Here is a 27,384-nt window from a genome sequence, read left to right on the forward strand (position 1 = left end):
GTAACCAATCTTGTTATCAAACAATTCTCTTTCAAGTTCTAGAAATCATTACTCTAGGACATTAAAATTAATAATAGCCCAAGAGAAATTAGACTGCAAGAAAATATTTGCAAAAGACACATCTGATAAAGAACTGCTATCCAAAATACAGAAAGAACTCTTAAAGCTCAGTAGGAAAATAAACCTGATTAAAAATGGGCCAAAGACCTTACCAGACACCTCACCAAAGAAGATATACAGATAGAGGCAAATTAAGAATACTAAAGATGCTCCACATCATGTTACTGTGATGAGATTTAACTGCACACCTATTAGAACAGACAAAATCCAGAACACTGACAACACCAAATGCTGGTGAAGATGTGGAGCAACAGAAACTCATTCATTGCTGGAAGGAATGCAAAATGGTACAGCCATTTTGGTAGGCAGTTTGGTGGTTTCTTACAAAACCAAATATATTCTTACCATACTATCTACACAAAGGAGTTGAAAACTTTATTCCACACAAATCCTGCTCACCGATGTTTTTAACAACTTTATTCATAATTGCCCTAACTTGGAAGCAACCAAGATATCCTTCAGTACGTATATGGATATAAACTGTGACACATCCAGAAAATGGATTATTCAACACTAAAAAGAAATGAGGTGTCAAGCCATGAAAAAGCATGGAGAAAACTTAATATTATTAAGAAGCCAATCTGAAAAGATTACATACATACTGTATGACATTTTAGAAAAGGCAAAATTGTGGAGGCAGTAAAAAGATCAGTAGTTGTCAGGGGCTGGGGTGTTGGAATAGGCAGAGCAGACTTTTAGGGCAGTGAAAATATTCTGTATGATACTACGATGGATTTGTCAATATAGATTTGTCCAAACCCATAGAAAACACCAACGGTGAACTATAAACTATGGACTTTGGGTGATTATGGTGTCAGTATAGGTTCATCAATTTTAACATGTATTTACCTGTTTTGCTGTGAACCTAAAATTAAGTCCTTAAAAAATTTAATAGGGAACACTATGTGCCATGCATTTTTACCATCCTTATTTACAGATGAAGCTTGGTCCTAGGGTCCACTATCTTCTTAACCAATATGCCATTCCACTCAAGTTTTTTCCTTTGCAAATTTGTGCTGTGGGAAACACATTTCCCCTCAAACCAGAGGCCCTAGTTTTGCAGAGAAAGCCCACTGAAGAATAGACTTAATAAAAGGACTAGTCCTAGGCCATGTAGCTAATTCATGTCATCAGTGTCTGTCCTCTCAAAACATTTCTGGAGTGGGCATGTGCAAAATGAAACGTGATACATTCTTGACATGCTTTATATCTCAGTGTACATTCCAAAGATAAAACCCACTTATAGTCTTGCTTGAGAAACATTCAGGTTTGAATACAGGAGTCTAGGTAGAACTGAATCTTCCTAGCTGCCTTACACACTTTGATCCCTTCTCCTCAATGTTCCAGACAAATCCAATCCTTAAGTCCAAATATGTTCTAAATTAGTGTTTCTCATAAGAAATGATTATGGAAACATTTATTACCACAATCTCATGCTACTTATTTCAAAGACCATTACAGAATGAAGTCGAAAGGCCCATCATCTTCCCATGTAAGTCTTCTTTATCCCCAACGTACCACTCTTGGATTTCAAAACCTTAAGATTTAAAAATTTATCAAGCAAATGTCTGACAGAGGTAGCATTGAGGGAAAATGTCTTATTTAAACTTTGAATAAAAATTGTTTGCCTTCTAAATACCATAATTTTCAACTCAATTTTGATTCTTCAATATCCTTCATATTTCAGGAGACACTATCCTCATCATACTTCATATAGTATACATTTCCGCTCACCTGAAGCAAAAGTAGCAGCACTCAAAAAACTGTGACAGGTGGTAGTGAATCATCTGGGTATTTCCATTTCAAACTCCCATCGTTGCGAAGTCATGGTTCTGCTTTTTGGAAGTCAGCATGTCATTGTTATCCCTTGTTCTTTATTATCTCACATGACACCTGCAAAGACCAAGCCCACGGGTCCATCTCAACATCAGAACCAAACCCCAAACAAGACTACGCCTGTTGTTGTAAACACACTGTCATGCCTAAAGTGTCATTTATAAAGCAAAAAAAAAAAAAAAAAAATGGAAAAGGGAGATAGGAGGATTGAAAAATTATGACCTAAGTTCTAAGACTGTTCTAACCCTAAAAGTGCCTATTCATTTCTTCAAAATTAAATTGCCTATTATGTACCACACTTAAGATGTTTTATAACACTCATCTCATGGTTCTCACTTGAATGTATCATGTTCAGGGATGGCAATGAAAAAAAATTTACAATATAGCCATGCAAAGTCTACAAATGCAACTAAAAAGTTCAATATGAAACATTTTCTAATTATCCCCCTTTAGGATTTCTAACTATGGCTTAAAAACCCAATGAACAAGTGGAAGTTTCCCTCTGTACATGGCTTTTATTATTTACATAATACAATACAGCATCAATGCTGAATAGCATGATTATGTGCAATACATAAATATGAACTATCTGTACACATCTGCAGATCTAACTCAGAACTAAGGTACATAAAATTGAAAGCAAAACTGAATGCTTTAAGAGTAAAAGTAAAAACTAAGACTGAACACTGCAATAAATCAGAAGTAGTGCCTCGTGTACATACTTAACTATTTACAGATGAAAACAGGCATTACCACGACACCAATCTAACTATACGCATTTATATATAAAAAACACAAGTTTCATACATCACAAAAAACCTTCCATTATAACACAGAAGTGATATTACCAGACAAGCATCAGTGAAGTATACTGCCTCTTCTAGTTGTTATTGTACAATGCTGTAGATAATGCAGCCCATGCAATACACCCAAGAACACTAGAGTCCTACACCCAAGTACAATTAATATGATAAAGCAGCCCTCTGCAAGTGGTGCTGGATACCACTAAGAAGTCTACCGCAGCCATGTTGGTTATGATTTTCCATGCAGAAGGGTACAGTTACATTAAGAACTGAAGTCTTTAAAAAAGCTTTAAACATTCTTTCTTGAACCAAAACAATTCAACAAAATATGCACATGAAAAATTAACTATTCATATACCCTTGCAAATTAAAATTCAGATGCATGTTACTCAATAGAGCTGCTGTATGTGAAAACCAAACGTAGAGTTTTAACTTCTTCTTGTAGACAAATTAATCTTAGTGCAGTTCTGTGCTACACAATATTGTTAGCAATGAGAGTAATGCAGACATCTTCTGGTGCAGGCCAGCACGATAAGCTTCAAAGATAGCTCAAGACCCTGTTGGCTTGATCTGTTTTACTCTTTATAACCAGTTATGATATGTACCTTCCAAAGAATGTCTTATTTGACAGCTTTTAGAAGACCAATTAGCCAGGCTTACATATGGCACCAAAACACTGGTTTCACAGAAAGGTCTGATAGCTTTCTTTATAGCTTTCTTCCTGCTTCCAAGGAAAATGTGGAAATTAACAGGGTAAAGTTTATGGTAGAAGTAGACTGCCAGTCCTTTTCTGGTGTACCATTAAAAAAAAAACAAAATACAGGCACATAACACTAGCCAGAGATTATACCTTGATTACATTCTCAAAGGCAGATATGCTGCAAACATGCAGATATTTCACGTACTTTGTTTGGCACAAGGAACTAAATTTTGTTCCTATTATCTGTGTTTTCAACTTGCTGTGCAGATTTTCATCCAATTTTATTCAGGGGAGGGCATATACATTTTGTAGGGCTGTATCTATCCAATTCTGCCTGTAACAAATACCCACACATCCTAAATATCAATTATAAGACAGACAACTGTAAAGTAACACTCTGGAGAACATCAAAGGAAAATGGCCATGCATCTGCTCTTTAATGTTTTCCTACGATATATTAAAATAAAAACAAAGTTATCAGTCTCTTCACAAGTAGTAATTTATATTCTCTGGATTTTTTCAGCCACAACAACTGGATTCTCTTTTCTGATTTTTGCTGCAGCTTCTGCTTTGTAATCATATGGACAGTTGTGCTTGTCAGAGTAACGGTGAAGTCCACAAAACAAATTTCCACACCGGCAGTCAAACCCTGTACATACAAGAGGAAGTAGAGTCACTTGGGAACTTGTAGCAATTAAAAGAAACAAAAGCATTAGTCAATATAGAAAAGGAAGCAGATTTTCATGACTCTTTGCAACATTAAAGAGTCTGTCACTTTAAACTGAAAGTGCTCTTAACCTCCTCTGACATGGTGAGAAATTTAAGTAACTATCCTTCCATAAACTCCTGTAGGTACCAAACAGGGTAGAAATTACACAGGCTCTGGAGTCAGGCTGATTTGAATTTAAATTCTAGTCCTACTGTATGTTAACTGGGTAATGTTTCCTCAAGTGAACGCTAGGAAAAGACAACCACATACAGTTCTGAGATTTAAAGGAAACAATTAAAAAGTATCTAGAACATTTTGTGCCTGGTTCAAAGTAGGTGCTTACTATTTAATTCAGCTATCTTTTTCCCAGGAGAACAAAGGAAAGAATCAAAAGGGATTAATTTTTATCAATCCCATAAAGGAAAGTAATTCAGAAGGCCTGAAGTTAGGAAAGGGTTTCATATGATTAGACAAACCAATGGAAATCAAACTCAACTTCTCTTCACTGTCCTCTTTCCAGTCTACTCTGGAAACTTTCTATTCTTGAAAGTCGGGCATTTTGTTTTATGTGTAAGACTGACCAGTCCCTTAGGGAGTAACTAGGAGCTCCCTGAATACCTGTAAGGCCAACTTTCTTTCTGCACATGAAACATCTGTTCTTCTTTGGTTTGGGCAACTCAGGGGCTTTTTCTTCACTTTGAGAAGTACTGGGCTGAGAAACTGATGGACTGGGCTGAGTGACAACTGAAAAACAAGGGTAAAAATTAGAAGCCTGTCAATTGTTTGGCTGATAATTATCTAAGACCAGACCAAAACAAAACAAGAGAAACAGTAAGATTCTTCCTGAAAATGTTTAAGAAGTCTTTCTTGAAAACATGTACTTTAAATACAATCTTCTACTTTAATATCAGAACTTCTTTCAAATCTGAGAATTTCTTGCCAATTAACATAATACCACTTGCTCCTATAAATTTTATTAAATTATCACTCCACTCAAATTCCTTTAAACTCACTCTAGTCCTGGGAAACAAAATCCTAATTCTAAATTTTAAAGACCTGAGAGATGTGGTCATCTGCTCAGTTTTTCCATATTCCAACTGCCTAAATGCAAACTTCTAAATTAGGGCAGTTCAAATTCATTACTACTCAGGAAATAAGGTTGCCAACTTCTGAGGTAATTAGCTATAAAGTCATTTCGCTTTTATACTGATAGAAAAAAGAAAAATTGTGTAGATAAACCCAATAAATTTTGACAAGTAAAACCCAAGTCATTAATCCCCTAATTAACTTTAGATTCCAAAATTTCACAATAATTATTGTGCCATTTTAATAAGTGCTTTATATTGTCTTACATAGAAAACCTGCAGGATTAAAAAAAAAAAAACTTGAAAGATCAGCAACGTTGTCTTTAGGACAGTGTAAGTACTTGTGAAGCTTTGATTTTAGACTATTAAGGATTCCAGAGGCAAAACAAGAATTTTTAGAGCACAGCTGTAATTTACTTTGTGATACTTATCTAAAATGGGTATGAAATTTGGACAGTAAGAGATATGACCTACTTTTAAAAGTCCCTGTTTCTCCACCAAAAAGATCTAAGTTTTAAGTTCACTCATGACATCAATGGAATTTGTCAATATAAAGATAAAATTGCAGATTACTGTTTTAAAGTTCACATTACCACCAGGTTATTGAAAGCAAAATAGCAAAATTTAATTCTACTTTTATAAAACTCAGCGAGGGCTTCCCTGGTGACGCAGTGGTTGAGAGTCCGCCTGCCGATGCAGGGGACATGGGTTCACGCCCCAGTCCGGGAGGATCTCACATGCCGCGGAGCGGCTGGGCCCGTGAGCCATGGCCGCTGAGCCTGTGCGTCCGGAGCTTGTGCTCCGCAAGAGGCCACAACAGTGAGAGGCCCACGTACCGCCAAAAAAAAAAAAAAAAAAAAAAGAAAAACTCAAGAGAAACCAGAAGCACTGTAAGCTGAGTTTTAATATTAATCCAAACCCCAATAGCAAATTAACATACACAATACTAAAATTACTGCATAACAATAGGTCAACACTAATGCTATCAGCATAAATCCAAACCAATTGGTTTAATAAGTACTGTAAAATTACCTCCAAATTTATAACTTATTTGCATTAGTAATATATCCAGTGAGATTAACAGTCTAATATTAGACCAACAGTAATATTCTAGCTACTACTTATTCCTAATAATCTACTATGGCAACGTTAATGTAATTTTTCCTGATGGTATAACAGTAAAGAACAATCTGTGGAATAGTGCTGGGGAGGATGACAGCCATATTTCCTTGGCCACACCTGAAAATTGGACAGTGGTTCCTAAAACATACAGGGAAGAGGAGCGGGGGTCAGTCAAGAAGAGAAAAATGATACAGAAAAGGCAGAGCAGCGAACTACAGAAAGCCTACTAAGAAATAATAAATGCACAGAATAGCTATAGAACTAATCCAAAAGAGTACTGTTCCAAAGTCAGTGTCATTTTGTTTTAAAAAAACAAAAACAAATGAAACAGAACAAATACTAATTTGGTCAGTTTTTCATAAGGATGGAACTTACTTAAAAATACCAAATATGGATTCACCTGCCCAACTTAAGAATTTTCATCTTAACTGTATCAACTGAGAGTGATATGGTTCACATAAGCTCAGCTATGTACAAAAGCAAGCCTCCAAAGCAGATTACATGTCCACTGACACTATTTTCTCACAATAAAGTTTTATATTGTGTTCAGTCAACACTATACCAAGAAATCATGAATTGATCAAATGAACTATGTGCACCATAGAGTATATAGATCATTGTTCCAGGGTCTAGTGCAGATAAATCAAACAAGTCAATCTTCTGGCAACATTAAAGCACTTCTGGTTGTGCTATGTAAGTTCAGCATAGACTCAGTCACTAACTAATGAAAACCAAAATGCCTTTCCACACTGAGTTTTTAAACTCCCATAGGGATCCCACACTTCTTCAATTCAAAAGTTTCTTTTAGTGTTTAATATGTTCTTTTGCTTGAGTATTTTCTAAGTATTGACAATATCAAGACTGAATAGTTAATGCTTTTGATTATTAAATTTTTCTCCACAGCTTTGGAATTTAGCCCGTATAACTTCTTCCGTTTGTGAACAATACCTTCTTTAATGATTTAGATACTTATAAAATATATTAGTAAACAGTTCATTAAATTCTTGACATTTCCAGTCTTCGTATTATAAACTTTGCTGATTTGTGGATGCAGGGGCAAGGGGGGATGGGCAGAGAAGAAGAGATTAAAGAGTGACTACTTTACACTTCAAGGTACTTTAAAGAGAGTGGTTTGCTTGGCCTATATTTTATAGCTCTCTCTCCTCTTTGGTCCTTCAATGGGAAGGAAAGAATCCCTCCACCAACCCTTTCTTGTATTACCTAATCCAGAACTGAACCAGTATTAAACAAAAAGCATACCTGGCTCTGACACCTCTGTTTTCGGGGTAGTTATTTTGTCCTCTCTTGAAATGCTCATTTCTGTCATTTGCTGAGTTACAGGCAAGGCAGCCACAGGCACATTTCTATTTGAGTTCAAGCAAACATTTTTAAAGATGTTAAGGGTACTTCTTGGAAAGATAATAAATTGTCAGTTCAACATTTCCAATGTGATCAAATGGAGCTAAATAATCTAAACAAGATGCCCAGCACAGATGGATGAGAATAAGGAAAGCAATCTGATGAATGGCTCATCAATTCAAGCCTGCATATTTATATAGGTTACGATGTTCTATTATAGCCAACTAGAAATTTTTAGCTGAGCCTGTAATTTGTTTAAGGGCAAAAGGGGTAGCTTTGCCAGAATGCCTTATGTGGCATTACAATATAGTCTGCAGAGTCTCATTCTCTACAATTCTTACACCTCCATTACAAGGAAATAAAAGCACAGCATTCTCAACACAGTAACCTTGAGAGGTTGTTCAGGAGTGCGTTGTTAATACACATCTTTACTCAATGACCTACAAGATCATATATTAAAGGACACTGGAATAATCACCAATTGTGCAACACATGTAAAGCCAAGGGCATCTAATGTATTAACATCCTTATTATAATGCAATATGTATGATGTAATACATCATTATTTATTAACATTCATAATTATAATGTCATTTATCTTTACTTCCTCCCTGTATTATTATAAAAACCCAGAAATGTTTAATCTTACCTTGATTTTTCAGATGTGCTGACAGCAGCACCTTCACAGTTGTTTAAACTAGCATCTGCTCTTTGTACAGATGCAGAATCTGAGGTAGGACTGTTGGAACCACTAGCTGTCCCTATTTAGAAAAAAAGGATTGGTAAGAAACAAAGCAACACTACAAACACTCATTACCAAAACTATTAATAAATAACAAATACTTGCATTTAATTAGGTTAGTGACTTAAGTACTTTCACTGTGCTGCAGAATCTTACACTTAAGTGATATCCAAACAACAAAAAAAAATCTATTAAAAAGTCATATCCAGTGAGTACATGTACTCAAAAACGAAAATGAAAAAGCTAGAAGATGCTTGTAGACAGTCACTCATTCCTCATGTAGTCATTCCAAGTACTTGGGCTATTATTGCTTTAAATTTCAAGCTTTTCTCGAGTCTTCTCTCCTTGGACTTTCAAGATTCATTCTCAGTCTTAGGCCCCAACTCTTGGTTCTATATTTTCTGTCCACCAGGTCTTCAAATGGGTTATTTCTTGGGACCAACTTACCCATTGGGCTCATTCTGCCACTATTCTGCTGCCTTTGAAGATGTTCTTTGTAGCAAACAGAACACATTCCATTTGTCCTAGGATTCCCATAAAAGCCACATCCTGTACTACACAGCATGGGCCCTGGGGTCTGGTTAGTCTCCTGAGCCATTTTTCTGCTGTAAACAAAACAAAACAAAAATTTTAGAAACTAGCATGTAGTCAAAAAAAAAAAAATCACTAAATTAGTATGATAGTCATTATTGTACCTTTGTCATTTCTAAACACTGAGTCTGTTTCTAACAAAGCCCCAAATTGTGTTAATCTTTAAAAGAGAGTAGGCTAAATTATGAATATTTTGTTGCCTTTATAAAACAAGGGACATGAATGGAACTGTTTTAGCTTGATAAACAATGAACTATTATGAATTCACATTTTTAGGACAAAAAAATTCTATCATTAAACATTAAAATGTATTATTTTACCTGTCACTGTTTCTGTAATTCGTGAAAAGGTCACCCTTCCAGATTCCAGAATTATGTTTAAATCAATTTTGGCAATTGGTATCTTTAAATCACTTTCTGCTCTCCTACATTACAGGCAGATCATTTCAAATAATCACAATTAACTACTGACTCTTCATATCTACTAGTGGTTCTTTAAACTAGCTGTATACTGGATGTAGCTCTAGAGCTGTCTTAAAACTAACATCTGAACATACGTGGGCCCTGTAGTAATTCAGTTCTGCTACGGGGCAGAGCATCTGTACTTTTTAAATGCTGCAACACCTTTAGAGAAGACTGAAAAGAGAGCTGGTAGATCATCTAGCTTTTCCTGTTACCTTGGCACCAAAAAGTGAAGTTCTTTAAGAATTTAGGAAAAAGCTGCTTAGGAAATTCCTTTTGTTCTACATTTGACATGAGAAATCTGGGTCTGAGTATACTTTAAAGTCAGTGCCTAGAAACCTATAATGTACAAATTATCAGCCATAGATTTCTCAGCCAACGGCTCTATTAAAACTTTAACAAGCGCTTGTCTGCCTCATGACAGAAAATAATGAAACCTTTCCAAGCTCAATTTCAATATGGCAAAATAAAGCAATATACACAACCTTTAGTAATGGTTAATATTTAATGCTAGGTTACCAGAAAGAGCTTTATATAGCAAGCATACCCTTGCTTTTCCAGAAGCCTTCTTAAAATTAGCACAAACACAGTAATGTTTTGCTAAATTTATTAAAATTTCCTGAGTTAACAGACATAAATATTTAAGAAAAAAAATTTTTTAAACCTGGAAGGTTTCCATGTCACCTTTAAAGTATGTATGAATGTACCAAAAGCGTATTTCAGAGCATTTTATCAAGGGGAGATTATGTGCAATAATTCTGGTCATTCTCCTTTAACTGTACCTTAATGTTGACTACGAAGGTGACTTATAAGTTATGAACTTTTCAAGTAAGTGCAGGAAAGTACTTTCAGCTAGAGCTTGTTACTTCCTAGAATTTCATACTACTTTTTCCAACCACCACATACTAGGATACACTCTTTAGTGAGGTATTAAAAGCAGTGTTTTAACAAGTATTAACACTTTTTACCAAAATTATAAAAAGGGGGGAAGAGGACTAACCAAACTTGACCTGGCCCGAATCCTGACAATTATTCCAACAATCTAAATGATAGTAATCTTTCCTTTTGTTAGCAAAAAGCCATCATATTTCAAGCTTGAAAATACCTCAAGCCGATCAAACTTGTATGGAAAGTGACCAATACTTGCAACTTACTTCAGATTATAGTACTAATTTAGTTGACACTATCTCTTTAAATAGTAAGTGGAATTTAGCTGACTCATTTTGGATCAGGGTAGTGCAAACATTTCAACATCACTTAGGAAGTTTATTAATAAACACTTTCAGCTGGGTTTTTAAAATTTTGAGTATAACATGTGCAAAAAATGCCTCAAATAACAGTGTATTTATTTGCATGCCTACCATGCAAAGTATGTGAATCTTTGCCTTACGCAAAAAGCAGGGCCATTCCTTGAAGCCAGCTTAAGAATTATGCTAGCTAACTTGCTAGACTAACTTCTAGTGTCATCTGACAGTGGCTTTAAAAGTAAATTGGCCTAAAAGTCAACCCACATTAATATTAATCTGATTCTTAAAATCTTTTGTTTATATAAATGGGGGTGGGGATTTCACCCAATGATTTCACATGCAAAGTATTCCACCTTTCTTCAGAAAACACATCTACCTTCAAGTCACGATAAACAGCCTCCAAACTGTGAAACACAAGAGACACTGGGACATCAGTCTTCTACATGGCATCTCATCTTGTAAATTTTTCCCCCCTAGAAAGCCAGCTTTTAAATGCCATCACAAGAGCACAGCTTGCCTTAATATTTCTCAGAAGCTTAGATCACATGGGCGGGCGCTTCAGCCTGTCACAAGGCTGCAATGTGACAGGGTGAGCGGGATGGAGGCTCTCACATAAAGCCTAGTCAACAGAGGCCTCTGAAATCAGCTTCTATTTTTATCTCAGAGCCTGCCAACTCCTACACAACCCCAAGAATTAAGGATGCAGCGCTCATATAAGAAAACAAAACAAAAAGATGCCATTAAGATTGCTAGTTTTTTTCTAACACAGGGAATGATCTCACATTAAATCTAGAAAATGCAAGCATCATTAATCACTCATGAAGCCAAATGGTCAGGGTTGTTTATAAAAACCAAGCACAGCGAAGAGCATCTAGGCAGAAAGGATCCTCATGATTAGTGGCAATTTTTTTTGAGGTGGGTGTGGGGGATGAGTGCCATTAGGTACTGTGTTTCCCCACTGGTATTTTAGAAAAATACAATACCATTATTATTTACTACCTTTAAAGTTGCTAGAAACTTGAGCATTCATCATGTCAGCTCTATCAGGTATAGCTAGAATGTTTATTTTTATAGTTTTTATAGCTGAAATGTGTACTTATTATTATTATTATTTTTTTTTTTTTTACAGTTTGTGGCTTCCTATAATTCACAGGAAAATCAAAACCAAAAAGACAGGAGCATGTAACTGAAAAATTCTCCAGCCTCAAATATGAATAAAAAAGGCTTTTATGCCTATGGAATTTACTTCTCTCAGGTGCACAAAATGTTAAAAGACGTTTAAGAATGCCTGCCCACCTGGAGTTGAGACCAGAGTTCTAGTTTCTAATCTACCTCTAAGCCAGTGACCTTGGGCAAGCCCTTACTCTCCAGATCTCAGTTCCCTCTTGCTAAATGGAGATTAGTATGATTTTAAAGGCTACTTTTCAGGCTTAATACCCGGCCTGAGAGACAGAAAACAGAGAAGAATTAAACATCTTTTTGATGGGGACATTTTTAGGAAAAAAAACTTGAAAAATGAAATTGCAGTATTTTCACCAATTCAGTTCTGAAACCCTACTTTTAAAAATAAGGAGTAAAATAAAATTCATTTACATTTTTAAAAAAGTCTGTAAATCACCTGAATGCCAAGCTGAAGAACTGTGGCTCTATGACCTATATACTACTTTACCCTAATTTGTCCTTAGACTAGATTATTAGAAGGCCGTCAATCAATAAAAGATAACCCGGACCTTTCCCCAAAACACAGCTCCACGGAGTGCGTGGAAAGCGAGCAAAGAATTTCACGTTCCTCAGCCTAAATGCACGAAACAAAGGGGAAGGTGCTCCATTTCCTTCATGAAAGGCATCTCGGGCGAGAAACGCAGCAACATCGGTAAAACTGAAACACGACAGAGAAGACCCCTCTCACCCAACGTTCCAGCGGATTTTAAAACAAGTTCGGGTCCCACTGGTCCCCTATCCCTACCGCCATGCCCTTTCAAGCAAAGGCCTCGTTCAGGAAAGCACTGCAGGGCCTTTTCCAAAAACCACTGAGTCATGCAGAACAGCAGCTCCGCAGGCCAAGCCGGCCCCTAACCCTGCCGGTCCCGCGCCGACCACCGACCCTGAACGGCCCCTACGAGGAGGCGGAGATAGGGGGTGCGGTGGGCAAGGGGCTGGGGGCGCGGCCACCTCTTTGTCTTTCCGGGTTTGGCCGCCCACGGCGGGCGCCACCGCGGAAGGCGGCCGCGACGGACTCGAGGGAGGCCCAGAGCTCGAACCCCCTGGAGGCCGCACGCCGGGCATTGTTTCCCCGACCATGAGTGTGCGAGTGAGCCCGGGGCACAGGGAACCAGGCCTCCGGCCTCGACGGCAGAATGCCGCCTCCGTCTTTGTGCTTCCTGAGCTGGCTGGCGGGCTCTCCTCCCACAAACGCCGCCATACGCGGGCCGCTCGGCCTTCGTCGGAGGCCCGCGGCGCCCGAATCCCTCACTCCCACCCCCGGCCGAGCACGAGTAGCCGGGCGCCCTCCCCAATCCCCGTGCTACTCACCCTTCGGCGGCAGGAACCGGGCTGGCGCGCGACGCCGGCGCGGTGGGACCGGGCCGAGCCCTCAGGGAGGGGCGAGCCAGGCGCCCTGAATTCGCCGCCGCCGCCGCCGCGGGCCGGGAGCGGGTCAGAGCCGCAGACGGAGGTGGCGCCGCCGCCGTGGGGTCTTCCTTTGTTCCCGCAGCAGCACCGAGCGTGGCCGGGACACGCCGGAGCTCGGGAAGTGGGAGGAGGGAAGCGAGGGGGGGCGGAGAAGGAGGCGGAGGGAGGGCCGAAGGCCGCGGCGTCTAACACTGCTCGCGGCGCCGGCCCGTCGTCGCCTCACGCCTCCACCGTCGGCGGGTTTGGCCGACTCCGAGGGCGAGCGGGGAGCGCGCAGCTAGGCCTGGGCGCCGCAAGGGCCCGCGGATGGCGCTCTCCGTCGCTTTGCTACTGCCGGGGAAGGTGTGCGGCTCCAGGGAACGACGAACCCCAAACGGAGATGCACGTAGGCCTGCACTCCGGTCGACTGACGCGTCCTCTCCAGCCGGCGCTCAGGCAGTGAAGGAAAGGGGGGGTTCGGGGTCTGTGCGTCAGCGAAAACCCCGACGGCGGCGGCGGCGGGGAGCGCGTTGACGTCACGTGCTCGACGCCGCGGCTCCGCCTCCGCCTCCAGTCGCCTGGCCGGGGAGGCGGGGCCGAGCCTGAGCGCGCTACCTATGCGCGGAGCCGACTCAGTGACTCGACTGCCGGCCCCAGGGTGGAGTTGGAAAGAAGTAGTCCTGTGGAGGATGCGTTTCTATTTTTAACCCGATTGTCCGCCTTCAGCCTCTCTGCTTCCGATTTTCTCAGTCAAGCCGACTTTTCGCCATCTGAGTTCTCACGCTTTGTCTAAAGCCTTTGGCAGACATTTCCCTTTCCTCCTTACTCGCCACCCCTTCCCCACCCAACAAGAACGTGTTAGAAGGATTCGGCTCGAGAAGAGAAAATGAACTGCTGTTTAGCTTCTGGGTCTTCTCGCCTGTTTATGAAGTTTCCCCCGTCCGGTTCCCTCACACTCCGCTTCAGTTCTAAAGTCCAGCCTGAGCATTGCCCTGATGCTCCCGGGAAGGAGCGGGGCGGGCGGCGCTCGCTCGCTCGCCCAAGGTCACGGCTGGTTGTGCAGAGTCAGGAAGTGCTCCGCCGACTTGCTGCCAGTCTTCGGCCCCGGCGACACTGTTCTGAGCAAACTGTTTTGGCCAGCCTGTAAAATCCCTGGAAATGGACTATTCCAGCAGAGCCTCGTGAACTGGGAAAGCACCAAATGTTCTACCCAAGATGAAGTTAAGGAACAAACAAGCTAGACCCGAGGGAGAGATCAAAAAGGAGACGTTGCAGGAGTAAGTTCAAAAGGGGGCAACTCAAAAATGAGGCACAGGCCCCGACTAGTTTGAAAGGGTTAGTTAACTAAAAACACTGAGAAGCTTTTCAAAGCACCAACAAAAAAACCCACTTGCAGCTGGCCTCTCCAGGTGACTTTAGTTCAACTCAAAAAACACAAGTAGTAAGACAGAAGGGACTTAGGAAATGTCCTAGTAAACAGTGGCCTAATGAATAAATAGAAACGATGTTTAGGGCTTCAAATAGCCACCATTAGACTGGAGTGAGAGGTCCCTTCGTTGCTTCCCAAACTTGGTGATCAGAAAAATCACCTGGAGTAATTGCTTACTTTTAAATAATCACCTAGGCCTTTCCCCTGGAGATAGTTTTGGTAGTCTGTGGTGGAGCTCAGGAACTTGAATATTTAAGTAGTACTCCAGGTGATTCTTCTTTATAATTTTGTGTATTTGGGAGAATGCTGTCCTGTTACCCTGTGCCAAAATTTCCAAATCAAACAGTTCTCTGCCACAGTAAGTAGAATCCCTAGAACATAACTGAACATTTTTCTTTATAATTTAGAGTTATTGCTGTAGGCAATTAAAGTGTTAGAAATATAAGTATTGATAGTTTCAGACACTGGTCCCAGGACCATTGAAATTTACTTTCTTTAGTGGGTAGACAAATTAGTAAAAACATAGCAGCTACCATTTACAGACCATTTTGGGGGCTAAGTATTTTTCATTTAGGGTTTCATTTAATCCTCACAGCAATTCACTGAGATAGGTCCTATATATCCATTTTTTACAGTTAAGTGAATAATGACTAAAGAGGGTAAGTGACTCCCTTGAGGCACTAAAGGACAGGGAATCAATGGAGGTGGTTCTTACTGAGGACAAAAATAACTTAGAGATTTCCCCCTCCTTCCATTTTAGTTATTAAAAATTGAAACAAGATAATTCCTGAAGGAGTGAAATTGAAAAAAAAAACCCAGCTAAGTAATAAGGCAAGCTGGTTATTTAATAATGTATTGCATAATATATAGCCCCTTCTGATAATTTGTCTTCTCTACCAACCATTTATAATTTTCTCTATGAGACTGTTTCAACCAGGAATATACCTGGTATTGAACCTAGTTTTAGCAGGTTACCCTTCCAGCACCTACACTAGTCGTTCTCCAAGTGTGGTCCCCAGACCAGCAGCATCAGCATCACCTGGGCACTTGTTAGAAATACAGATTCTCAGGCCCCCACACCAGCTCTACGGAATCACAAACTCTGAGGGTTTGTCCAGTGATCTGTGTTTTAACAGGTTCTCCATGTGTTTCTGATACACGCTGAAGTTTTAGAACCATTGACTTACCCCACCATGCTGTAAGAGATCTCTCAATGAGATCTCTCACATGTTCACACCATGTGAAGGGAGAAAGTTAAAAAAAAATTTTTTTTCTCATATTTCTGGTGTAACAGATTAGGGGATATGCTTCTAAGGAGTATTTTTGTTTTTGTTTTGGTGTCCTAAATTTTTAGTTGGCCTGTAAAGACAAACTATAGAACACAAAATATATAGCAGAATGCTCTTAATATAGTATGCAAAAGGGCTGTCACCATGGTCATCAGAGAAGGTTAAAACCAACCTCTGCAAAAAATACCAGAGAAAGTGGTGTGTGCTCGAAATGTGGTGTTATTGATTGTTCAAAAAATACCTTTTGTAGAATTTCATTACATGGAACATACCAAGTGACTGGTACTGATCCATTCCTAAATACTCCTTGAAAATAATACTAACTCAATTTGTTTTAATTCATTTTTTCCATAAAAACGTTTTGCACACTCGCTACATTCTAGATACCCACTAAACTGGGTGCTGGAATATACATTGGTGGGAAAAACTTGATCTTACCCTTGTTCTCATGGATCTTACTGTCATATGAGGGAGAAGGACGTTAACAATATTATCATGCAAATATGTAATGAGCTGGTAAATATTTTGAAAGAAAGGTACAGAATGCTACGGGAGCATATAACCAATGACAATGGATGCTGAAAACTTGCCCAAATCTGAGTTCCATTGCCAGTCATCTCCATCACCAGTGGAACTAGGCTTATTTCCTTAAAGTAGTTAACTATAGCAAACTGGCATGTCATATAGGAAAGTTGGAACAGTTTGTATTCTGCTTAAGAATTCAGGTAAAGTCATTACAAGTTCACTTATGTTTTTCTTTGTAATCTAGGGATGAGCCAAAAAGGGGATTGATAATGGAGAAGAGCAAATTAATTCAATTTCTTAGAAAGTAGAAACTGACATCTTTTAAAAATAGCAATAAAGGTTATTAGTCCACTGTAAAATATAAAAGACCTGGAGTTATTTTAGTTTGACATGGAGCTTTCCATTATGGAGTAAGAATTGCTTCTATGTATGGCATGATTGTAACACCCTGTCATGGGTATTACATTTTTTCTCTGTGCTTGAGTAGAGCTTGGTGAAGCACAAAGTCTTTGCTGGGGTTTTAAAAACCGTTAGGTGTCATTTGATGTTCACATAGTACCCTTCTTCTCTCTCCTTCTTTATCCCCTTCCCAGATCTCAAAGGTCAAGGTAACAATATTCAATTGTATTTTTATTATTTTCAAAATGATTGGCTGAAAGGATATAATATTATATTTAGAGCAAATCAACTAATTAAAAAATTAAGAGTAGAACATCCCATTATTTAAAAAATTTTCCTCTAATAATTAGTAATTAAATAATAATTAAAATATCAGTGAGTCCAATAATGGATTGGTTTTAGACCTAGCTCAGCAAGTGACTGGCTGAGTATTTTTCCCCAGGGAAATGATAAAACAAGTAGCAATTTAATTACTGTGTAGACCTTTTGATAGTGTTAAAGCCATACTTATTTTCAGTGAAAAGAACTTGATCAAAGAATCTACAAATAAATGGCATGAATGGCTTACCTAATTAGAGAAGACTTTTAGACACAATCCAGATATTTTCATCATAACCATAAACAATTTTTACAACTATTTAAATGAACAAAAGCCTTTATTATTTATGCACATTAAGAACTTAAGATGAAGGAAATTGATGAATATCTATGTGTGTGTGTATATATATATATATATATGTATTGCTGTGGATATCACCTTTGTAAGACACAAGGTACTTTGGTCTCAAGAACTTTAGGAAATCTTTGTGACTGAACAAGCAATCTAGGTATAGATGTTAAGTATGTGATTTGAATCTCAGTAGTTGTATGTGGGGTTGGCTCTGAAACAACACTTTGGAGCATGTCATAACTTGGGCTCATAGGTGGTGGATAGGCCAGAAAGACAGTCAGGAATGGGGTCAGTGATTTGGCAAGTGCCCCACAGCAACTAGAATGGTACAGAGCTGGGGCAGTGGCAATTGGCAGTAAGGCCCTAGCTGTCAGGCAACAGAAAAATATCACAGAAAGCAGGTAGATACCATCAGGGAGGTCAGGATTCAATCAGAAGACTGGTAGGAGAGAAATGGGTAGGGTGGGCCCTCGTCCTGGAAGAATGTAAGTTCTAGAAGGAGAGTTTGTGTAACATTTTTTCATTTACTGTGTATATTCAAATACATTAATTCAATGAACTCTTACAACAGCCCACTGAGATAGATATTATCATCTCTCCTTTTGCAGAGGAGTTGACTGAGGCTCAGGGCAAACTCATGTGTCCTGTCCAATGTCATACATCTAGTAAGAGTCAGAGCTGGGAATTTAACTCTAGTCTTCTGTCCCTTGGTTCAATGTTCTGCTGCCTCTCCAGGAGCATTTCCTCTTTTAATTTACGTCATAATTATATTTCCTGTTATAATGTGAACCACACTTGTATATCTTGTATATCACTCATCTCACCCAAAACTGTGACCTTAATAGAAACTCTGATTAGATAGTTTCTTCCAACCTAACAGGCAACTCCTAAGTCTCATTTGCCGGTTCTAAGCTCTCTATCCAACTTCTAAATGTGGCATTCCTTAAGTCTAGCACCCAAGCACTCTTTGTTTCTCTACTGCACATACTCTCAGAGCAATTTCACTCACTTCCATAGATGTAAATACTGTCACCTGGTGCAATGGTTCTGCTAGAAAGAGGTAGGTGCTGATACTCCAGGTACACTTGTGGCTTCTCTTCTAGTCCAGCTCTTCCTTTCAAAAAGACTTCTCTCCCGCCATTTTTTTCTGGCTTAGAGGTTAAGAAGCATGCTTCTTTTTGAGAAGCCTTCAGGAGTAGAGTATGAAACAAAGGATTCATGCAATAGGAGTTAGATTCAACCAGATGACTTCTTCAGCCCCTGGCAATTATAAGACCCCATGATTTCTTTGAGTGCATATTTGAATGAGTAAATTTCTGTTCATTAACTGTTTTTAAAAGCTTTATTCTTTTGTAATCACTTGACCTTATAGTTAAGGTAGAATTTTTAAAAAGGGTAAAAAGCCACAAATTCATAATAAATTATTTTAAAAAATGAAAACCAGTACAACAGTGTAACTGCATAAGGATTAAAGGAACTATATAAGTTTCAGGCAAATATATTTAGTATTTATTTTGTGCTTTTATATACCTTATTTCTAATTTTTACAATAATCCTTTGAAGTAGTGATGATTATGCTTTTTGACAGAGGTAGGGCAGAGGTACAAGGAGATAAGTAATATATCTCAAATCATATAGTTGTTATTGAAGAGTGAAGTCAAACCCAGGTCAGTCTTTGAGGCTCAAGTCCTTTCCAATGCAATAATACTTTTCCTAAACTAGTCATAGTTACAAACTTTTAGAGGGTCCTCTTCAGCTGTCCACCCAGCACAGAAGTCTTCTAGACAGCATCTTCAGCATTCAGGTTATGTGCTGATACCGCTAATGCTACGAAAGAATGTGCTCACACAGTAACACATCCCAACCTCCCTAAAATCGTGATACAAGATTTAATCCCGATAATTACCATTATCTAGTTTGCAAAGACCTCAGAAAAACATAACTTAAGTCTTCCATTTAAATGTATTCTATGACTATTAAGATGCCATTGGTTGAAAACAGCCATCAATTTTTTAGAACTTATTGCTAAACATATTCAACAGGGTGGCTATTTCTTTCAATTTGTACTTGGGTATAATTTTGTGGGCTCTTTACTATTGTCAACTCTCATTATCAGTTAGTGAATTATATGCCATACACCTCATCTGCAGTAACTTGGATGCTTTGCCATTTACAGCAAATTTGTTTTCCTATTTTGGAGGTATATTGAGGATGAAGGAAAAAGAAGAAGGAGAAAATAACAAAAGAATTTTGGGGTGGAATTCTATTCTACATCTGTTTTATTATGCTATTTAAAAAATTACAAAGTATTAATAATATATGAATATATTCTCTTCGGAGAATAAATTTCAAGCAGCACACGATTTTAACATAAAAATGAATCTCCTGTTCAAGCAACCCCCAACCCATTCTCCTCTTCCCAAAGATAATCCTTAGGTACTTATGTGTCTATACTTTCAAACCTTATTTTATACATTCATGTACTTATATATAGAGAGAGACAGACGTCTTTGTGATTTGTTTACATACATGGAATTGTGCTGTATATATTGTTCTGCAACAGTATGCTTTGGGGATCTTTTCCATATCAGTGCATAAATATTGACCTTATTTATTTTAACAAATTCAATTAACAAAATTTGAGTATGGATGTAACATAATTTATGTTGATCATTATCCTACTGGTGGATGGTCAGATTGCATTTCTAAACTATGATAAACAATGTTGATAAGAGCAGTAACTTATTCTGAAAATGCCATGTATTAATACCAATTGTTTGCATTTAAAAAAATATTTTTCATATGGACTTTGACCTTGCTCAAATGTCAGTCCTTGTGGGTAGAATTACTTTTTAAGAAAGCAGATAAATCTTAACTGACTTTACTAACCGTAATCTCTCCTTTCCTCCCTTCCCTCCTTCCTCTCTCCCTCCCTCCCTCCTTTCTTCCCTACCGCCTTCCCTTCCTTCTTTCCTTTCTTTCTTCCTTCCTTCCTCTCTCTTTCTTTTTTCACTTTTGAAAAGATAATATGCATACGATGGTTAAGATTCACTAGGAGAGAATCAACTACAGTGTGAAGTCCTGCATCATTTCTCTCCCATCCGGAAAACTAATGACCATGACAACAGCAGGTAACATTTGTTAGGCACTGATTAAGTGCCAAGCTTTGCTGTAAGCACTTTATACATATTAATATTAAGTTAATTAATTCTCATAGAAGAATTAAGAAGTAGGCACAATTATTATCCCCATTTTGCTAACGTGGAAATTGTCAGAGGTTACCCTGGTACTGGACAAATGAGAGGACTTCTACATGGTGTTCCTCAAAGGCCTGGACAGTGAGGCCTTACCCTGGGTGTGGTAAAAGGGAGCAGTGCAACTCCACCAAGGCCCACTGTCCACAGCTCCCAGTCAAGAGCTGCTTCATACTTTGTGGGGATCCAACTTAGGGTGAGCATCTCCTCTGCTTCGCCTGGGACTTTCCCAGTTTTAGCACTGGAAGTCCTAGGTCCCCGTCAATCCCTCAGTTGTGGGCAATCCTAGATGGTTGGTCACCCTAGTCCAACTACTATTTATTTTGAGGAAAGGTGAGGGAGATCATACCTGGAGCAGGTGAGTGGATGACCTGCCTCATGGTCATCAAGGAGTTTGGCAGGACCTTCATTGTGAACTACTGGCAGTGAATAAATATCTTGTCATAAACTCAGCTGTATAAATGGTAAGGTCAGAGCTGCTGACTTACCCTATCCACAGGGTCAGTACCTTTCCCTGTGAGACAGGAAAAGGTAAAAAGGATAAGAGGCCTACCACTTGGCTTGCATTCTGATATATCAGGGCACAAAGGATGCTGATGAGGAGCCAAACCAAACAAACTCTCTGACAGCAAAAGTTCCTATCCTTTTTGACTTTTAATGTCATGCAGTTTAAATGTAATGTCCTGCTTCTACTCATAATAGGCCTACAAAATATTCTACTCTTCCTTGTTTCACCTGCAGTCAACAGTCTAAGTTACTTCATTATCTATGTTGCACAGATTTATGGCATTTTTTGGTGTGTGGTCTGGAATTAGCTTCATTACAACAAAGATGAAATGTCCCTTTAAGAAAAAATCTAAAAGCAAAGATTGCATTTTTTTCTTGAACAGTCTGGCAATCTTGATATATTTAGAGTTGCAAATAGAATGACTTTTTTGCTGTTATTAACTCAGTCACAAATTGCAAAGGGGATTAGAAAACCAGGAAATCAGTCATGTTTCTTGGCGGATGGTGGGTCCCAAGAGAGGGAATGGTGGCTATCCTTACAAAAAAGAAACACAACACAAAGCCTGCCATAAAACCTCATTTGAAAATTGCTCCTCTTAAGAAATTATGCTAAAAGTGGCCTGCTCCCAGAAATACAAGTAAAAGAGTCAACCAATTTTTACCTCATAATATCAGTTTAGCTCTGGAATTGTGCTTAATGCAGCTCTAAGTGGCTGAGGGAGTGACATCATTGACCAAAACTACACTTGACAGAAGTTCTGTGACGCTCAGAGCTACAGTGCAAGGCCATTGATTTTGCAACAGTTTGTTCCTTTTCTGATCTAAAAGTGATTTCTGTGTGCCAGGGGATCTAATCTGTTAATGTTGTTCATCCTTCACTAGTCATCATTTTCCTTGGAACATGCCATCCTATGTAATCTGAGCAATAAGAACATCAGAAACTGACTTTGGTGGGAGATGTGGCCCTGAAAACACTGAAGGCACTTTGTCCCCAAGGCAGGGGTCACTAGGGAGGGAGAAGATGTTCTGGACTCTAATCAGACAAATACATTACAAAATTTCCACCTCAGACTTTCTCATGGAAGAACTAAGAAATTATATATACTCTTTAATTTGTTCTTTTTATTAAAACAGTGGACTTTCTGATTCTCTCCAACACATGTTTATTGACCACCCACTCCATAACTTGCAGCTGGCCCCTGCAGAGCAACATTGAGGGTGATCTGGCCTCTTCCCCCGAGGAGCTGATATCCTCCTGACCTCATCTTCTACTGCTGTCACTCTTCATTGCTTTGCTCCTGTCACTCTGGCTTCCTCGCTCTTCCTCAAACATGCCAAGCACTCGCTTGCTTCAGCGCTTTTCTACTTACTGTTTCTTCCACCTGAATAGCTCTTGTTCCAGATACTTCACTTTATTGACTCCCTGATTAAAGGTCACCCTCACAAGGGAGGCCTTTCCCAACTCACCACATAAAAGAGCACACACACACACACATGCACACTAAAACGTGTATACCCTTTTACTATCCCTTATCCTATTTTACTTTTCTTCATATCCATTTTCTATCACATCAAACATATATACTTTTATTTATGTCTTTATTAAGTGTCTTCGCCCCACTATCTTGTAAACTCCATGAGAGCACAAAATTAGTCTCTTTTGTTTCCTGCTATATCCCTTGTGCTAAGAACAGTGCCTGGCACCTCGTAAATATTCAGTGAATAATTGTGGGAAGAATGAATGAGTGAAGTGATCAAGTAGACTGCTCTATTATTCACACCCAGGAGGTTGGTCTAACTCAGTGTTTTTATGCTCCTTAAATCTTAAAGATCATGCCTCAAATTCTAAGTTACCTCAGAAATCTTTAAGGTCAACTGTTTTATTCTGTGTCCAGCCAAAGGCTTTGGGCCCAAGGGAGGATAAATAAGCAGGTCTCACCTCTTTTCCTGTCTCCTTCAACTACAACCCTGCTTTTAGCAGTTTTATATAGTGGACTTCAACAAAAGATTTCTTGTAAAGATATAATTTCTCGAGCTAAAATACAATAAGCAAACAAAAAGCAGAAAAAGAAAACTACTATTTGACGGAATTGGGATGAGGGTTGTTAATCCTTTGCTTTAACACTTGTATCAGCATTACTCAGGGACCCTGAAGAAAGGTCTGAACTAGGTGAGTGAGTCAGTGCTGGAGTCTTGTGAAGGCTCAGCTTACGACAAGACAGAACCTGGAGGGGGCCTTGAAACAAAGCTGGAGTTTAATGTTTTAACTATTTTAGAATAACCTTTAAAGGTAATATGATGTTAGGAAATTTTCATCTTAATCACTTTATATTTCAGTGTTAGAGAAGTCGAATCAAACGCGTCTTTGTTAACATATGCAAGATGTTTCCTGAAAAATCCTTATTTTGAGAGATCAAATTTGCATCATTAGCAGGGAAGCTATTAGAAAAACAAGAGCACCTAAGACTTAAACAATAAAAAATTGTTTGGATTCTTACCAGTTGTCCACTCTTGACTGTTGAAATGAACAGCTGTGAGCTTTGTGCTTCCAGTTTTCACATGGCCCACATGTCCTTGGCAGAATCCTACAGTTGTCATTTAAACAAACATATCTTTGTCATATTGGAAGAGGCATCTGATTTCATTCTGTTGGAGTGATGTGATCTGGGTCTGCAGTAGGCAATTGGAAGCAGGTAGTACAGTTCAGAACACTGTAGGGATTAAGGTTCTCCTGGTCCTTGGCATGTAGTGTTAGTGCCCATGGAGAGGAATGAATGCCCCAGGCACCTATTTGGCAGCGCTCTGTGCCTAGGACAGTGCTCAGTACCATGGGGGAATTTTAAAGAAATTTGAGACCCTCTCCATAATCCTGTTCCCGCTGCCTTCGTGGCAGAGTCAAACTTTCTAGAAGAGAAGAAGCCTGCTCATTGGTTTTCAATTACTTGGCTAAACGCTGGCTCCTAAAGCCACCTCTGTCTCAGCAGTTCCTTTGTTCTTCAGGAGCTGCCCTACTGCCTTCAGTATCCTCTCGCTTTAGTGTATTTTGCACACAACTTCAAAACATCAGTCTTCCTACAATGGAAGTAGACTTGAAGCAGATTGAATTTGAAATCATATAAGACCTGGGCCTATGTCTTGTTTAAAGATTATTCTACTGACAAGTAGTAATAACATCTCCAGTATAGAATTGTGGCGGGGATCAAATGAGATCGTGTATGTAAAAGCAATTTGTAAAGAATAAAGATCAAGGGACTTCCCTGGTGGTCCAGTGGTTAAGACTCCGCGCTTCCACTGCAGGGGGTTCGGGTTTGACCCCTGGTCGGGGAAATAAGATCCCACATGCTGTGTGGCATGGTCTTAAAAAAAAAAAAAAAAGAATAAAGATCAATACAAAAGTAAAATATTATTGATATTAAGCTCTATTTTATTACGTATCCCCTTGATAATGAAAACCTTCCAAGGTTACTTATTGCCTATGGAATAAAGTCCACATGCATTAACCTGTTATAAGAGGCCCTCTCCTTTATGGCCTATTCTTCATATCTTCTATACAGAACCCATTCTTCAGGCAATCCAAGCTTTTCACAGTTCCCAGAACAAAGCATTACTTTCCTATATCTGTGAACTTAGTTCCCTTTTCTTGGAATGTTCCTCTACTTATTTTAGCCAATTGAAAGCCTACTCTTTTTTTCTTTCTTAAAAAAATTTTTTTTTCTCTCTTTTCATGAAGCTTTTATCCAGTGTTTTCTTCTAAGAGATATGTAGTTTTAGGTCTTATACTTATGTCTTTGAACCATTTCAATTTTTGTATATGGTATAATAAGGGTCAACTCCATTCTTTGGGATGTATGTATACAGTTTTCCCAGCAGCATTTATTGAAAAGACTATTCTTTCTCCTGCTCCATTTTAAAATAAGCAAATATATGTATTTATTTATACATTCCCCTTTCCCAAATGGTAGCATACTAATGCATATCTTCACCTAGCTTTTGTCATTTAACAACATATTCTGGAGATCATGTACTGGAGACCTTCACTCTCACCCCCTTTCTTTTAATTGGTGGTGTGATATTCCATTTTTTTGGGTGGACCATGTTTTATTCAACAAGTTTCCTATTGATGGACATTTGGGTTTTTTCCAGTTTTTTATATTATGCATAGGGCTGCAGTGAATAGACTTGTGCATATGTCTTTTTTTTTTTTTTTTTTTTGTGGTACGTGGGCCTCTCACTGTTGTGGCGTCTCCTGTTGCGGAGCACAGGCTCCGGACGCGCAGCCTCAGCGGCCATGGCTCACAGGCCCAGCCGCTTCGCGGCATGTGTCCCCTGCATCGGCAGGCGGACTCTCAATCACTGCGCCACCAGGGAAGCCTGTCTTTTCATTTTTTGATAGTGAATCTTGGATACATTCCAGGATGTGGGATTGCTGAGTCTAAGCAATACAAGATAAAGTTATGTCTAATTTTCTTAAATATTGCCAAGTTCTTTGCCATAAGGTTTGTACCATCTTACATTCTCAACACCAATGTTTGTGAGAACCTGCTTCTCTACATTGTTTCCAGTAGTGTATATTGTCACACTTTTGGAATTTTGTGACTCTCATAGGTGGGAAATGAAATATCACCCACTAATTTTTTAAGGCTGAAGTACCATTTCTTATTAGTTTGCAGCAGGCATATGTAGCTTGTTATACCCAATACTGTACTATGGGTATAAGGGTACATACATGATCTCCCCCCTACAAACAGGAAGCTTTCTGAGTGAGTGAAAGTAGTGGGTCTAATTGATGTTTTAAAAAAATGTTTCAAGGGCTTGGAATATTGTTGGCATTCATTGTATGTTTGCTGATGGACAGGGTAAGTGAATAAGCTCAGAATTATGAACTTGTTTTTATATACCATTTTTAGAGTCTATAATTATGTTTACAATCATCTCCATTGGGCATGTTTATCTATGTGGTGGAACCCATGGAAAATTCAGGTGATTTTTGAGTGATTTTTTTTTTTTCCTTGTCTGAGAAAAGATGGTCACGGAGATGTAGACCTTTTTTTTCCCCTGAAAGATTCTGTGAGTTCTGCACAAAACCTCCCTTGGAGAATATAGTCATTTGGAAAGTGTATTTTATTTTCTATTTACATTGAAATTTATAAAGTTCCTTCATGTCTATTGTTTGTTTTCAGCCTCACAACAGTGGTGAGACAGACACATGTGTTTATGGAAGAGAAATTTGTAACTCAGAAAAGTTCAGTAACTCGATCAAAGTTAGAGACAACAGAAGCAGAGCCAGGCCTCAAACCCAGGTCTTCTGTTGCCAAAGCCAGCATTCTTTCTTGTACACCACAGCTGCCATCTGGAACTTGGTAAGAGTTTTATACTTTTTTTCTGTTGTCTTTCTTTAGATAGGAACAACTTTGAAAATAAATTTTAAAAATAAAGTCACTGAGGTCATTTTTTCCTTTTAATATTTATAATGTGATATCTTGTGTATGTAATATGATAAAGGAAGAAGTGTCATATAAGGCTCTATGTGTATACCTCTCCTAAGATGCTCTTGTCCTGGAATTGTGTAATCGAGGTTCAGGGAATGCATTCATTGCTGGGTGTCATGCCACTGATATAGTCATAGGAAACATACTGTGAAGATAAAAGCCACCTGTCTTTAAAATAATTTTTTAATTCATAAGGGCAGTTTCTAGTTCACAACATCAAGGTGAGCACATTTATTTATTCTTCTCTCACAGAAATAATTTAAAATAATATTGGAAGAATAAAAAAGATTTGTAGTCCACAGAGATGTGGAGAATTATAAGTGGTCATGAGTAGATGAGAAGGAGGTAAACATGCCTTATTAAGTTTATAGTGGAGCAGAGAGGACGAAGAGGAGAAAACAACACCTTAGAGTATGAGAGAAGTGGACTGCAAGGAT

At 38.8% G+C, this 27,384-nt stretch overlaps 1 protein-coding gene across 2 annotated transcripts; it reads right to left on the minus strand.

Moving 5' to 3' along the window:
• Positions 1–3,868: 3,868 nt before the first annotated feature.
• Positions 3,869–13,468, minus strand: ZFAND5 (zinc finger AN1-type containing 5). 2 transcript variants are annotated; one of them, XM_079705733.1, is made up of 6 exons: positions 13,308–13,468; positions 8,924–9,081; positions 8,384–8,495; positions 7,636–7,739; positions 4,787–4,912; positions 3,869–4,108 (listed from the first exon to the last, which is right to left on the minus strand). In XM_079705733.1, the coding sequence occupies exons 2-6, from the start codon at positions 9,072–9,074 to the stop codon at positions 3,960–3,962; spliced, it is 642 nt and encodes a 213-aa protein (XP_079561859.1). In that variant the 5' UTR covers positions 9,075–9,081; positions 13,308–13,468; the 3' UTR covers positions 3,869–3,959. The 2 variants fall into 2 exon arrangements, with proteins under 2 accessions (XP_079561859.1, XP_079561860.1); XM_079705734.1 differs by lacking the exon at positions 4,787–4,912.
• Between the last annotated feature and the right edge of the window lie 13,916 nt (positions 13,469–27,384).

This window comes from Hyperoodon ampullatus (genome assembly GCF_949752795.1).
Source record: "Hyperoodon ampullatus genome assembly, chromosome: 6".
NCBI lineage: Eukaryota > Metazoa > Chordata > Mammalia > Artiodactyla > Ziphiidae > Hyperoodon > Hyperoodon ampullatus.

What these genes read in the sequence shown, in the direction of transcription:
- ZFAND5 (XM_079705733.1), bottom strand. Translation starts at nt 9,074, where the DNA reads ATGGCTCAGGAGACTAACCAGACCCCAGGGCCCATGCTGTGTAGTACA. An exon ending in TGGCAGAATGAGCCCAATGG is followed by an intron (nt 8,496 to 8,923) that starts GTAAGTTGGTCC and finishes TTTTCTAAATAG; the next exon opens with GGACAGCTAGTGGTTCCAAC. An exon ending in AAAGAAAGTTGGCCTTACAG is followed by an intron (nt 4,109 to 4,786) that starts GTATTCAGGGAG and finishes TTGTATGTACAG; the next exon opens with GGTTTGACTGCCGGTGTGGA.